The following is a 15,019-nucleotide window of genomic DNA, read 5'->3' as shown; positions in this document are numbered from 1 at the left end:
GCCAGCCGTCCTGCAGATGAAGAGGGGGGGTAACCAAGCGTCACCCCATCCATCATCACATTAATACACGTTGGACCGGTTGAGCGTCCTTTACAGAGGTGAGTGGAGAGAGAGAAACACCCGGCCACAACACGCCATCAACATGGGAAGCAGCTAATTAATCTGTGCTGACGGGAAGAGGATCACATCCATTCGCCGTCTCAAGCGTGAAATCCCTTAACACTGTACTACTCACCATGGTTTAACTCACAGCGTTTTAAAGTGGGGACCGTCATGGCCCAGAGCATGGCCACTATTTATATATATTGACATTTTTATTTCCTTTAGAGGATAGCCCCTTGAGATGTATCATCTCGTTTTAGAGGGGGTCCTCGAATTTGGGCATGTCAAATCGATTCAATATTTTTACAACATTTTCGAAAGTTGCTGACATGGCAGATCTACAAGCTCGCAAGGCAACCTTTTGTGAGCGTGTAGATCGGCTACTTTCATGTTTTTTTTTTGGTTCTTGATTTCTAAGCACTTTTGCAATAGGTGTCCACAGACAGATGCCATGGGGGGGGGGGGGGGGGGGGGGGGGTCCTTAGAATGGAAAGGTTTTTGGTAACCCCTGGTCTGGTCCAACTCACCATCCCATCGTGATACAGCATCTATGTCATCTAATTAATTAATGCTAGAAAACAGCAGCATGTGGCCCTGTGCTGACAATGCCTCTGTCTGGCCTGCCTTCCACTAACTTCAGAAGCAGAGAAGCGTTAAGATAACAGCCGTGAGCGGAACACAAGGCAGCAGATGAGATGAGAGAGAGGGTGTATTGGCAGCAGCCATGCATACTAAATACATAACACTTGCTCCAATAAAGCCCGAATTTACACGTCGTCAGGCGACTCCATCGCTTGCTGAAGAACAACTGGTTTTCAAACCACAGAAACATGATAATATGACAGTAATATGTCTTCTATGAAGCCTCATTTATACTTGATTGCACGGCGGAAGTGGAACCTGCGAAAATAGCAAATCTACAAGCTGACATCTACAAGCTGACATGACATCTACAAGCTGTCATCGCTCTGTGACGTCGTGCTGTCAGCTTGTAAATCAGCTATTTTCGGTGCACGACAGCCGCGTGACTCGTAACTGTCCCGAGACTGCAAAAGCCTTTGACCTTCCAGGATGTTTTGTTCTACCCATGGAGAAAACAGCTGGTGAGCGTGAGAAGGAAAGTAGGCTTGCGTTGTGCACGAAGCACAGGTGCCAAATGGTGCGATGGCCTCAGTGGGGCAGTGCCAGTGGATGGATGGGGCAGAGAGAGGCACAGGAGGCATATGGCTGGAGGAAATAGGCATAGCAGAGGCTGGACGAGTTTATTAAAAAAGGCATAATGAGCTTTTGACACACGCCATGTGAATTAGGTCAAAAACATGTCTAACAAACTGAACACGCTCTAAGGCATATGTAAGAAGAATGGCACGCGTCTGTGCTCTCGGAGAAATCGCCCTGTATTTTTACTATTGTACATTATGTTGTCGTATTACACTGCTTGCAAATTAGGGTTATACAGCAAAGAATTTAACAGCCAACAAGAATACCATCTGATATTGTCATATGAATATCACGACAGACAGACAGACAGACAGACAGACAGACAGACAGACAGACAGACAGACAGACAGACAGACAGACAAGAGAGAGAGAGAGAGAGAGAGATGATAAGCAAAGCAACAACATAACGTTTTGTAAATCCACAACTGGGCTCGGAGAATCGACCCCAGGACACACTGTCAGGCATCAGAGCCTATGGGGTGCGTGCGTTAACTATCAGTGCCCCATTACAGTGAAGACTTTGATATGGCTCATGGCCTCAGGCCCATCTACATTAGCTAGGCTAGATAGCACAGCACGCATTGCACTGCTAGTTTAAAAAAAGAACTTTTTACTTTTATACAGCAGCCCATTTCTGTCAAGTGGTGTCGACTTGAGTGTGTACACCTAGTCCATGCCACCCTGGGCAAGACCTAATCATTTGTTTGGGCGGAAGTTGCGGGATTTTAGCGGAAGTATCGCCCAAGGAAATGACGTTGATGCTTTACAAATCAGTTTACATTCTCCGCGAATGAAACAAGTGTTGTGATTGGTCGGGAAAATATCGTATCCAGGGGAAATACATCTGACGGATGTTCCGGAGGATACATCTGCCGATAGCTTCTCTGCCTTACGTTGTTGGCTTTTCTTTTCGCAGATAAGTAAGCCTGGGACCGAGGCTAAGTCCATGCACTATTCACAGCACAGTGCGCTTCTGGTTGGCTGCTGCTCTGTCCATCTATGACTGCAGTGGCAAAGTTAAACTTCTCTACATTTGAGGCTCAACATTGTGCGAGTCTGTTCTTTAAATATAATGTTTAACTGCAATTTTGGCACAGTCAAACTCTAATATTTACCCCAAATTTAAAGAACACTTTTGGTAGCAAGACGTGATAAACCTCTGTCCTTTTGGTAGCGAGACGTGATCAACCTCTGTCCTTTTGGTAGCGAGACGTGATAAACCTCTGTCCTTTTGGTAGCAAGACATGATAAACCTCTGTCCTTTTGGTAGAGACGTGATAAACCTCTGTCCTTTTGGTAGCAAGACGTGATCAACCTCTGTCCTTTTGGTAGTGAGACGTGATAAACCTCTGTCCTTTTCAAAACGACAAATTGAAGTGCAAAAATCTCAGCATGTTCCCCTTTTCTGGCTTTAGGCGCGATTCATACTCCTATTTTAGAGCCGAATAAAAGTCGGTTCGGCTCTGTAGAGCCTACAATGTGACGTCATTTGAGGTTCGGGGGGGCGGGTACCATCCTAAAGTCGACTCTTCGGTGCTACTGAAAATTTCTGACGAGCCGAAATCATTTCGGCACTACAGCGCAGAAACAGCGGTAAAATAGGAGTATGAATCGGCCCCTAGTCTGAGAATGTGGCCTCTTGCACTAAACACTCTCTGAAGGAACACTGACACATTTAGTGAGCTAGAGTGCTAGACGGCTAATTAGCCTCAATGAATTATCTTGAGTGTTTTAATTGTGATAAAAAGATCAAATCTTGGCCTGGGCCACGGCTCAGTGGTCCAGGCACCTTGGCTGGTAATCCAGTCTGGCAGTGTGCCGCGGGTTCGACTCCCGATCCCGACGGCCTTTACTGCATGTCTTCCCCCCCCATCTCTCTCCCCATTTCCTGTCAGCCTACTGTCTGTCCCTCCATAAAATATATACAAATAAAAGGCGAAAGCCACAAAAAAAAAAGATCAAATCTTAAATCCTCCCCTCTCTAGTCCAGACCTTTAAATCAGCATCCACTCCAATGAATTGACTGATTCTGGTCTGAAACTGCGGTTTCTCGGTTGAAGATTATTCAACCGAGATTATCCTATTATCCAATTATCGCCATTGGGGTATAGTAACTAACTATTAGCCAATCAGCACCACGGGTTGCTGTGAAGCATTGTCAAGCTGTGCACCGGAACCAATAATAACAACAGTTGCGACCACTACAGGCAAGATAGATGCTGCTATATCAAAGCTGTTCTAAAATCCATGAAAAGTACCACTTTCCAAACAGCATTCATTATGTTCAATGGCATTTAGTGTCAACTAAAATAACAATGAAATCCCCATCCGCACGTAAATCTGTTACAATGTCAGAATGAAGTGACAATTGTGTCATCAGGCAAGGACATGTACAACCAATTTCCCCATCTATCAGACTAACAGTAAATTCAGAGGCCATTACATATACCCTTTGGCCAAATGTATTGCACAAATAGCACAATGAACAGTTCATTAGTTCCCACCAAAGATCATTATCAACAAGAGATTATTACACTATTAACTACAATTATCAGGATGATCCTTTTCACCATCATTGTGCAGCCATTGTCTCTTGAAAGCACCCGTTTTTCCTCACTTTGTGGCTATTCTCTGTGTATGCCAACTTGCCAAGGTCAAATGTGACAAGAAAGAATGACATGGAAGACAACAAGACAACAAATATAACAGACACAAATAAAAAGCTGTAAAGGTGTATTTATTTTTTCTAATGCTTTATGAAGACATTTTACAGAAATAACAATGATAAATTTGCTCTTGGGCTACTCGGTTTTTCACTGTCATCACTTTAGAGGCACATTTTTCACACTGTGGTTAGATTGCATACCGGTATTCCTCTCTTTGCTCTGCAGATTTACTGTCCATATTTTAGACAAAAATTGTATATTTCTCAGCGTCCACTGTGGATTGACTATTCATATTTACCCACACTACAGGAGACAGATTAAATATGTACACTCTGACTATACTTACACCTGTTAACCACTGTTACTACTCTATTAATATACTGTACACTTTGGACTGCATTTATATTTATACCCGTTAATAGCTCACACAACATGCAAGTCCCAGGCAGTCCAAGTGCAGAAGGCCAAGCAAGGGTACTACTGTAGTATAGTACCCTTAGTAATCTCTTTATTTGTCTCTGATACTTTATCCATAAGTGCCCAGGTATTATTATTTTCTCTGATGCAAGACGTTGTCCCTGTTGAGCACCGACGAGCCCTTCTACTGGCTGAAGCGCGTAGGGGTAGGACTTCCCTTTACTTTATCCCTAATCCCTGGGCATACCGGTACTTCTGTTACCACTACTGTACCTGTTTACTCTTTTTTTAATCCTGGCTGTGTCTCTGTATCTCTGCTGTGTTTCCTATCTGCCATGACAATAGAATTTCTCCGGTGGGATCAACAAAAAGGTCTAAGCAGCTATCTAATAGTTTCAGGGGAAACATACAGAGAAGAGCAATGGACCTCAAACTGTCGTTAACATGGCGTCACTCTTCTTCTAGGCAACAAAATGGAATGCAAACATTTGATAACGAGGCACGCCGTCGCCCTGTGACAAATTCCACAGTTCATTGTAGTGCATCAGCGGAGCAAGCGGCGCGTCAATGAAATTGTAGAACTTTACTGTCCAATATAAAAGGAGAACTACTCTGTCTGCAGTGCATTGTATTGTATAGTACACAATTACACATCCTACGAAGGTGCTGGAGGCAAAAGAACATTACAAAAGAGAAGGCTCAGGCTCCCACACACGTTCTCCATTGCAGTTTCTGTGCTTTTGGTAATAGACCTTCTTCAGAGCATGAAAGCTGTGTACTCCCTTTCCCTTTGGGAGAGAGGACAAATAATTCCAAAGAACAGTGTGTACCAACACCTGTGCCATGCTGACTTAACACACCTTGGTAGTAATACCAATTCTTCGGTGCTACTGAAAATTTCTGACAAGCCGAAATCATTTCGGCACTACAGCGGTAAAATAGGAGTATGAATCGGCCCCAAATCTCTCTCAAACGCTAGGAGACCGATGATTTAGGCGAGAGGTTGTCAGTCCATCTGGTTTAACATGATGTGTAAATCAAATCATTGTCACAATTGACTCTTGTTCGCTTTGGTATCTCGCGCACCGCCTTATCCCTACATTTATATTAGCCACATTTTACCATTTTGAAAAACATATTGAAATAGTTCAACTTGCTGATCTACATCGACATGTTGTGAGCTTCTTAATGTAGATCGGTTATTTTAACTAAAACATGGCAAAAGAGTTTAGGGATACAAGGTAAAGATGAATGAAATGAAAGACATAACACAGAGCCAATACAAATACCAGGACAATCCAATGTCAAAATGGATCTGTAGACATTATGTCAACAACATATGTTCTAATATTTAAGTTATCATTAAGAGACATTCAGTGTCCAGAAAAAGATCTAGGATGATAGACTACTGTCGCAGAGAGGACATGCTTGCCTGGATATACCAGACTGGTTGATATGACATGGCCTGTCTCCTCATTTAGTGTCTTTCTCCTAACAGTCTGCTACTGTATCTACAACAAAGTATTGAATGAGTGGGCAGAACAGCTTAAGACAGCTTAGGTTTTTGTTTATTTTTTCCCTCCCACTGTAATCTCTGTTGAAAGCCATTAATACAAAATTAAATTATAAGAATCGATTTAACCTAATCACAAGGTTATGGCAATGTCTCACACCCCGCCACCAACTCCTACTACAGTAGCTTGTATATAATGCGATATTTTCTTCCCCATTCCCTTAAAACGGCAAACAGGCTTGGACTAAAACACACTTAGTACCAGACACTGCAAATGAAAGGCAATGAGCCATGCAGCTCAACTACCACCTCAAGGTTGCCTTGTTTGATAGTGTGATAGTGATAGTGTTTATAGAATGATAAATGATAGTGTGACATTACTACATGCCATCTGCTTCTCTAAATAGGTGCTCATCGGCTGATGTTCTCAATAAAAAAATGTATAGTGAAAACCTCATCAGAAGAATCCAATATTCAGATCAATTTTCTCACACACACACTGAATAAATGCCTTCCTGGTACCTAATTCATACCCATTAGTTAGTGCTTCTGTGAAGAATCCTACAGAAATTAAACAAGACTGAACAACCAGGCTGAATTGATCAGATGTATGCTTCATCAATCAGGTACTAGTACTACTAGATTTTGTATAATTGGAATGTAGACTACTGTATAGCCTGTCCCTGGCATAAAAAGCTGATGCCATGAACAAATAAAATGCCAATGAAATTACAATGAAATGCCATAAATCATCTATGTTGTCAACTAATACGAAAGGGAGGTCCACAGCTGTCAATCAGCAGACTCCAAAGTAAACAGCCCTTTGTAGCTTTAATGACCAGTAATGTGCCATTCCATACATCATGTAATGTCAAAAACATTTTGTCCTGGATACAATTTTCCCTTCTCAGCCAGATTTGTCAATCAGGCAAGATTTGTCAATAAATCCAGCCGCTCCCATGAATTGAACGATAGTCACAGTATCATGGAGGAGCTTCTGTGGACAGGATTATCCATCACTGTACCATCTTATCTTATCACCTTTCTCAAGGGGTGAGAGTCATACTGTCTGACAACCTTGCAGACAGTGACTCTTTTATCACACTAATCCGGACTAACCTTCTGCCGAGACGATGATTGATTGATTGATTGATTGAAAAATGTATTAACAGTTTGCAGAATTACAGGACATTTCAAGCACAAACTCAATACAAAGGCTGTTAACTGTGAGTGGACGACCCAATTAAGCATTACACTTGTTTCCAATAGGGTCCACAATGTTCAATTCATCAAAAACATTTAGAGACGTACAAATAGACACTTCTATATAGACAAAGGACAGAACAGGAATTCATCATAGAACAGGAATTCATCATAATGATGATGATGATAATGATGATGGCAGCAGGGGTAAATTAGTTTACACTTACACACGCTGACTGGATTAAAAGCAGAGATGGAGTCTCCATCCCTACAATAGGCTGTAGAAACTACACGCACCTACTGTAGTGCTACATTTCAATGTATATCTCAATGTCACTGGAGATAAAGTATGTCCATACTTTATCTAAAGTATGGACTAAAACCTTGTCTAAAACCTTGCTAGCAGCCCCTAGAGGACATGCTGCTTCTTACACCCAGCTGGAGATTTGGCCGAAGGGTGGCGTTAGACTAGAGGAAAGGCCATCGATGGAGTCAACATCATCAATAGGGGCCATCCTCCGGGTAACATGAATGCACAAGTTTCATGGCAATTGATCCATTCGATGTCCCCGGCATTGAGGCAGCGCAGATTGGGATTTGGGGTGTTAAGATATTAACAAACTTAACATAATCATGACATAATTCTATGATCACAGATTGGATATCAAAGTGATCCAACTTCTGTCTTTTGTTTTGTTTTGAACCAACAATTTGATTATAGCCCAGCCCAGAGAGAAACTCTCTTCAATCTGTGATTTATAGCTGCTTTCACATGGGCTGTTTATTCGCAATGACTCTTCTCTCCCCTACCACACTTCAAGAGGGGAGCCGTTTATAGGACAGCTGGGTCAATAGTAAGCCAGTGCAGGTTAAGTGTGTGCCCCTCCAGAGTACACAATCCCTGCATCCCTAGAGGGTTGACCCATCATAACCATGCTCAGCCAGTAAGACCTATACAGACCATGTGCTCCTGTCCTGTCCTCTTCCTCAACTAAAGATTCTGTACCTATTCATACGATCCAGACATTACACTATGGTATACAATATTCAATAGACATTTATTGCCCAATACTATGTCTAATACCAACTCAGTGGCCTTGTGGTTAGAGTGTCCGCCCGTAGACTGGGAGGTCGGGGTTCAATCCCCGGCCGGGTCATACCAAAGACTGTAAAAATGGGACCCAGTGCCTCCCTGCTTGACGCTCAGCATCAAGGGTTGGATTGGGGGTAAGTCCCTGCGACATACTAGCGTCATGTCCAGGGGGTGTACTGGTACATCAAGCTGCCTCACGCTACAGAAACAGGAGATAGGCCCTATGGGCCTCATGGCTCGGCAAGGCTACTTACTATGTCTAATGAGTCTAGTTACTAGTAAGACCAAGTCAAGCGACATAATTCATTCACATTTCAATTATATTTCTTACCTGCTGCTGCACCAATGTGGGATCTATTCTAGACTATCAACGAGCCAATTGATGTAACCATCTATCGGTTACATCGGTAGTATCGGCTCATCATATTGATCATGGATGGCATCTCAGGAAATACAGTACACTTAATATCTGCCCATGCGGAAATTCACTGGGGAAATCCCTAATAACCTCAAACTGCTGCTTATTTGGCCAGTTACATTAACTTACTACTTAACCAATTAAACCGCAGCATCCGAATTGTGGGGAAAGCTTTCGCTGAAAATAGCCGACCGACAAGCTCACAACACGGTGCAAGCTTGTCGGTCACCACAATAACTGAAAACTGAAAATACACTAGTATACAGCCTTGAGGGACTCAACCATGTGGGTTTTAAGTGTTTATTAAGACACGGTAGTGAAACTTATACCGCCGGGATTTCAAAATACTGGGGTAGGATATATTACCTAATATTAACCACCTATTTTATACTTTGTTGTACAATGGAGTAACCCAGCAACAATAGCCAATCTACAGACTCACAAAGCATCGCATCGTGAAGCGTTTTCAGAAAACAATTGCCTATTTAAAAAGTGGTTAAGGAAATACCGGCCAAACCTATTACGCTAGACAGTTCAATAATCACAATACAGGTTCAAAGCATTTGTCCACTGCAGATTTATAGATGTGAGTTTATAAGGAGAACGTGTCCAATGTCCATTGTGCAGTGTGGCACAAATGAACACACACTGCCATGGCAGTCACAGGCCTGTCAGAAAGCTGTCAAACACTGACAGGTTTAATAATGTTGGGCTTGGCAGTTAACTTGGAAAAGACACCGTTTATGCCAGTCAAAAGACAGAAAAGAGAAATACAATCTCAGCAGTCTAAAATAAAAAATTGAACTTATTAAGGACACTTATTAATTAAGGGCAGTTCTGCCATAAAAAAAAGCTTTTAAAACACTGAGCAGTCAACTCATTAAATCAGTTACCGTTTTTGGATAGGCCTACTTGTTTTAGAAGAGGGGAGAACATTATCTCTCCACGGGAGGTAAAGACTCAACTCCGATGGAATGGTAGAGGCAGCAGGGGGGCAGCGCCATGGGCGAGTGGACCTATAGAGCACCTCCCACCAAGTCTGTTCTGACAGCCACTTAACCTGCAGGGCAGTCTCAGTGTCACCCTGGCAGTAAGGGGTCCTCATTTAATTTCACAAAGTCACTGACACTTGGCAGGTGTGTGTGTGTGTGTGTGTGTGGGGTAAATAAAAGGTAAATGGTGCATTTATATAGCGCCTTTATCCAAAGCACTTTACATAGATTGTGCAGTACATTCACCCATTCACACACACATTCATACACCGATTGTGGCGGAAGCCATACAAGGTACCAACCGGCACATCGGGAGCAATTTGGGGTTCAGTGTCTTGCCCAAGGACACTTCAACATGTAGACAGGAGGAGCCGGGCTTCGAACCGCCGGCCCATGGATCATTGCACGACCTGCTCTACCTCCTGAGCCACAGTCGCCCCATGTGTGTGTGAGAGAGAGGGGGGCGGGGGGTATTAAATACAGTAATGTGTCAACAGGACGGTATCACAGACTACAGGCCTGCTTGAGCTGTTTCACTTCCCCATTCTTTCATAATGCCACCACTGTGTATAATCTGCCTTCACCACCCTCATCAGGCAGTTTGGTGAAATGGCTCATCATAGTTCTCAGACAAGCCGGTCACTGAGGCGGGGTATAATTATTGTGCTAGCTGTGGAGAAGAACAATACACAGCAAATCACAATTACACAGACCAGGTAGCATATGGGTCTCTGCATCAGCTTGCAGGAAACCCAGGACCTCCCAACTGTACAGACGGGGAAACACCCGCAGGGAGGGAGGGAGGGAGGGAGAAATAGCAGGCTGGCTGGAGAGTCTGACATCATCAAAGTGCGGGGTTCCATTCCATGTTTATGCGAGTCTGTATGTCTGTCTGTCTGTCTGTCTGTCTGAATACAACGCGTCTCCCACGAGTACCACCATCTAACAAATTCCACTTTCTATCTTTAGGAAGACATGTAAAATCTGAGCTCATAAACCACAGAGTTGCTGCTGCCGCACCAAGACACACACTGCGGTTTACACACGATCCAAGCGGACAAGATAACAATCCATCAGAGATAGTCAACAAAAAACAATTAGCTATATACAGTGGAAACAAGAAAAGGTGAAAAAAAAGGAACTGCTGCCTATGGCAGCGGAAACGTGACTACCATTTCTCCCCTATGTGCCTCCTACGTCCTAACCATTCCATTCCCGTCCGGGACCAACCCCAACACAACATGTACTGCAGCTGTAGATTCAGACACAACGCTGCTGGAAAACTGTTTAACACTGAAGGTGTAAAAGATCTTCAAGGTGAGACCATTCTTTCATGCACACGCAAAGTCTAAACAACAAGCGGTGACTGAAAAACACGGCTTCGTTCAAAGTTGGAAGGACTCATTACACAATACAATAATGTGATATAGTCAAGAGTATAGACACTTAACGTTACGCATAATGTGAAAGAAGAGGGGTGGCAGACTGGAGGAGTTGTACAGTAAACGGCGGGGCAGCAGTGAGCTGTGGTGGGACTGCCTGGGGCTTCCTTCCAGCATCAAGGCGCTCCTAAAAAGCTGCATTGCCTCTGTCACATATTTAGCAAATCTCTAGAGACTGTGACGTTAAAGAAAGACAAAACGTGAATAAATAATATTACGCATATAGCGTGACAGAAAGAAAGCGCCAACCCCCGCATGACGGGAATTGGAAATCTTCCAGGCTAGTTAGCCACACTTCCTTAGCCAGGCAGCCCAACACCGACGCCTCTTGCTGCCACACCGCCCCGTCCTGCTCGCTCCTACAGCCGCGGCGTGGTGGTGGTCTGTCCCCCGGCTGAACGACGCGGGACTTACCGGTCTTATGTGCTGACGGTGTCGCTGTGAAGAGACAACAAGTGCGGGGAGGCTACTCGCCACCGCCCCGCAACCGCTGCTGCTCCGGGACAACAGGAGCACCGATCTACACACTTTCGCAGCCATCTCTCTCTGTTACAGTGAAAGCTCGCAGGGAGAGCAGAATGCTGCGGGCGGACCCCGTCCTCTCCAAGACACACACACACTGTCACACACGGAAAATGTACGCGCGAGCGCGCGCACACACACACAGGCGGAGAGGAGAGCAGAGCGGAGAGGAGAGGGAGGGAGGGCGGTGGGCGGGTTGCGGGGTTGGACTACTGGCTTCTTCTCACACGCACCACACGCCCAGTCACTGTTGCACCAATATTCAATATCAAGACGCTCCATACCATACAAGGCGCATTGACTTTACAGTTTACACTGTAAAATGAAACTACATTTTAAATGAACACTTTACTGTGTGCAAAATTATACACACACACACACACACACACACACACACACACACACACACACACACACACACACACACACACACACACACACACACACACACGTGCATTGTGTTTGTGGCAATTATGAGTTATTTATTTATTTATTCGTCAACATTCCATTTTAACCACAAACATACAAAATGAGTCAGTGGACAATAATATTACCAGAAACACATAAATAGATAGCCCTGAATGACCATAACAGGTCTGTTTGATTGATTGATTGATTGATTGATTGATTGATTGATTGATTGATTGATTGATTGATTGAAGTATTTATTAACAGTTTGCAGAATTACAGTACACTTCAAGCACAACTCAATACATCCATCCATCCACCTTCAACCGCTTATCCGTAGTCGGGTAGCGGGGGCAACAGCTCCACCAGAGTGTTCCATACGTCCCTCTCCAGAGCATTAGTGACTTCCTCCTGAAAGTTTCCTCCAACTGCGCCTTGGTCTGCCCCGGGGTCTCCTCCCAGTGGGACGTGCCTCGAGGACCTCCCTAGGGAAACGCCCGAGAGGCATCCTATAACCAGATGCCCGAACCACCTAAGCTGGCTCCTTTCAGACTCTACTCAGAGTCTCTCTCGTGTGACTGAACTTCTCACCCTCACCCCATCTCTAAGGGAGCTAGATGCCAGCCACCCGTCGAAGAAAACTCATTTCCGCCGCTTGTATTTGCGACCTTATTCTTTCGGTCATGACCCACACTTAAGGAACGAAGATTGCTCGGTAGACAGAGAGCTTTGCCTTCTGGCTCAACTCTCTTTTCGTCACAACAGTGCGGTACAGCGACTGCAATACCGCCCCTGCCACTCCGATTCTCCGGCTGATCTCCTTCTCCGTCCTCCCCTCACTCGTGAACAAGACCCCGAGATACTTGAACTCCTTCACCTGGGGTAATGTCTCATGCCCTACCCAACTCAATACAAAAACTGTTAACTGTGAGTAGACGACACCATAAAGCATTACACTTGTTTACAAGAGGGTCCACCGTTTTCAATTAATCATAACATTTAGAGACGTACACATATACACTTCTAAATAGCCAAAAACAGGAAATCATCATAAAGGAGGTAAAAAAGGGGAAAAAACATATACAGTGAGGGGAAAAGGGTGAGTGGGGGATTCAGATTTTACGGGGGCCAATTTCGAATTGCAGCCGTCCGTAGGTGCCCTTTGTAACAGGTCTGGACTATTTGGTTCCATTTGAACACTCTCAGAGTTAAGGGGGTCTTTGCAAATAAGTACAGTGAAGAAGTGGTCCGCACACAGGCTTTGCTCCAGTGAAGAAGTGGTCCGCACACAGGCTTTGCTCCAACAGTGTTTATTTGTGTTAAAACACCATTCAATTAGGATACAACGTTTCGGCCGTGAACGGCCTTCATCAGGTGATCTTTGCAAATAAAACATTTGAGAACCACTAGTACTAGTTGGACTCCTAATGTGCCATAGAATCGTAGTAAATAATTGTCATACATATTCTGAAGAAAACCTGGAAACTTGACAGTAAGTGGGTGTTATGATCAAAATAAGAACATTATAATGGTGTGTAAAAATGTGTCACGGACAAGACCAAGTCTTTGCCACAGACACATTTGTCCGTGTACATGTTGGTGACCCCTGAAAAAAACACGTAACACAAAAGGATGACACAAGAAAGCTGCAAGCTTATTCCCATTGTGGTCCCAATAGAAATAATTATGGTAGGCCTATGTTGGAATTTTAAACATGTCAATGAAAAATATTAGCATGACAATTAACGGAATTAGTCCATGACACCATGCATTATTGTGGTGAATATATATATTCGTGTCAGAGACACTGACACGACTCAATTGATAACGATGCCCGTGGAGTCATGCTTCTCTGGTTATGCGCCACCCATTGTAACTGTCAGAGTACCTATCTGTCTGTGTGCCATGGCCCATGTCTGTGCGCCCTTGGGGCGACTGTGGCTCAGGAGGTAGAGCAGGTCGTCCAATGATCCATGGGTCGGCAGTTCGAATCCCGGCTCCTCCTGTCTACATGTCGAAGTGTCCTTGGGCAAGACACTGAACCCCAAATTGCTCCCGATGTGCTGGTTGGTACCTTGCATGGCTTCTGCCGCAATCGGTGTATGAATGTGCGTGTGGATGGGTGAATGTAATGCACAATCTATGTAAAGCGCCTTGGATAAAGGCGCTATATAAATGCACCATTTACCTTTTACCATTTACCCTTATGCGTTTCGGCACTCAGCCTTCTTCAGAGCACATTTAAAAAAAAGTGTATATTTGGTGGGTGGCTGCAATTTTAACTGCATCTTCAACAATCCAGAGATCGTATGTTGTGCCCATGTGTCATAAATTCATGTATTGTCCATGTCTTTTTTTTCTGCTTAATAAAAAATATTGAAACACAACAATCCAGAGATTCTTCTGAAAGAATGTTGAGCCCAGGGGGAAAGGCAGTTAGTGTTGCATCATAGTGGGAGATCGGATCGTCCTCTTTGGAGGATACAAAAACCTAACCTTTTCCAGTGGATGAACCTGTACATCTTAGATTTATAAGTCCTAGTCTGAAAACGTTATGCAAGCTAGCAGTTATTCAGTAGTTCAATTTGGATCCCCACACATCAGGTGGGAAATGTCTGCAATGAGCCCACAAAGCCCACCTAAAAAACACTATAGGATCTAATAATGGCATAGATCTTGACCTTCAGATTTTGGCAAGGTTTACATAACATATTATGAGAAAACAATGTGTGGAGTGGACTGGAGGTATTTCTTTGGCAAATGTCTGTGGGATTAGCTCCACACACACACACACACACACACACACACACACACACACACACACACACACACACACACACACACACACACACACACACACACACACACACACACACACACACACACACACACACACACACACACACACACACACACACACACACACTCTCTCTCTCTCTCTCTCTCTCTCTCTCATAAACAGCTATACTATAATATAGAGACACACTGTAAAAGGAAGAACTAGAAATGCCACATCATGGTT

The 15,019-nt window shown here is 44.0% G+C and overlaps 1 protein-coding gene across 2 annotated transcripts in view; it reads right to left on the bottom strand.

Annotated features, from left to right (window-relative positions):
• Positions 1-11,793, bottom strand: part of mcu (mitochondrial calcium uniporter) — a 115,462-nt gene extending 103,669 nt beyond the window's left edge. For both annotated transcript variants that reach the window (XR_013791034.1, XM_079513153.1), the window contains exon 1: positions 11,482-11,793. Coding sequence is in view for 1 of the 2 variants with exons in the window: in XM_079513153.1 (XP_079369279.1) it covers positions 11,482-11,607 (126 nt within the window). In the remaining variant the exon portion in view is untranslated. The remainder of the gene's footprint in view (positions 1-11,481) is intronic.
• Between the last annotated feature and the right edge of the window lie 3,226 nt (positions 11,794-15,019).

The sequence above is a fragment of the Electrona antarctica genome, assembly GCF_951216825.1.
Source record: "Electrona antarctica genome assembly, chromosome: 10".
NCBI lineage: Eukaryota > Metazoa > Chordata > Actinopteri > Myctophiformes > Myctophidae > Electrona > Electrona antarctica.
The sequence above is the reverse complement of the archived record's forward strand: the minus strand, read 5'-3'. Positions and strand labels throughout refer to the sequence as shown.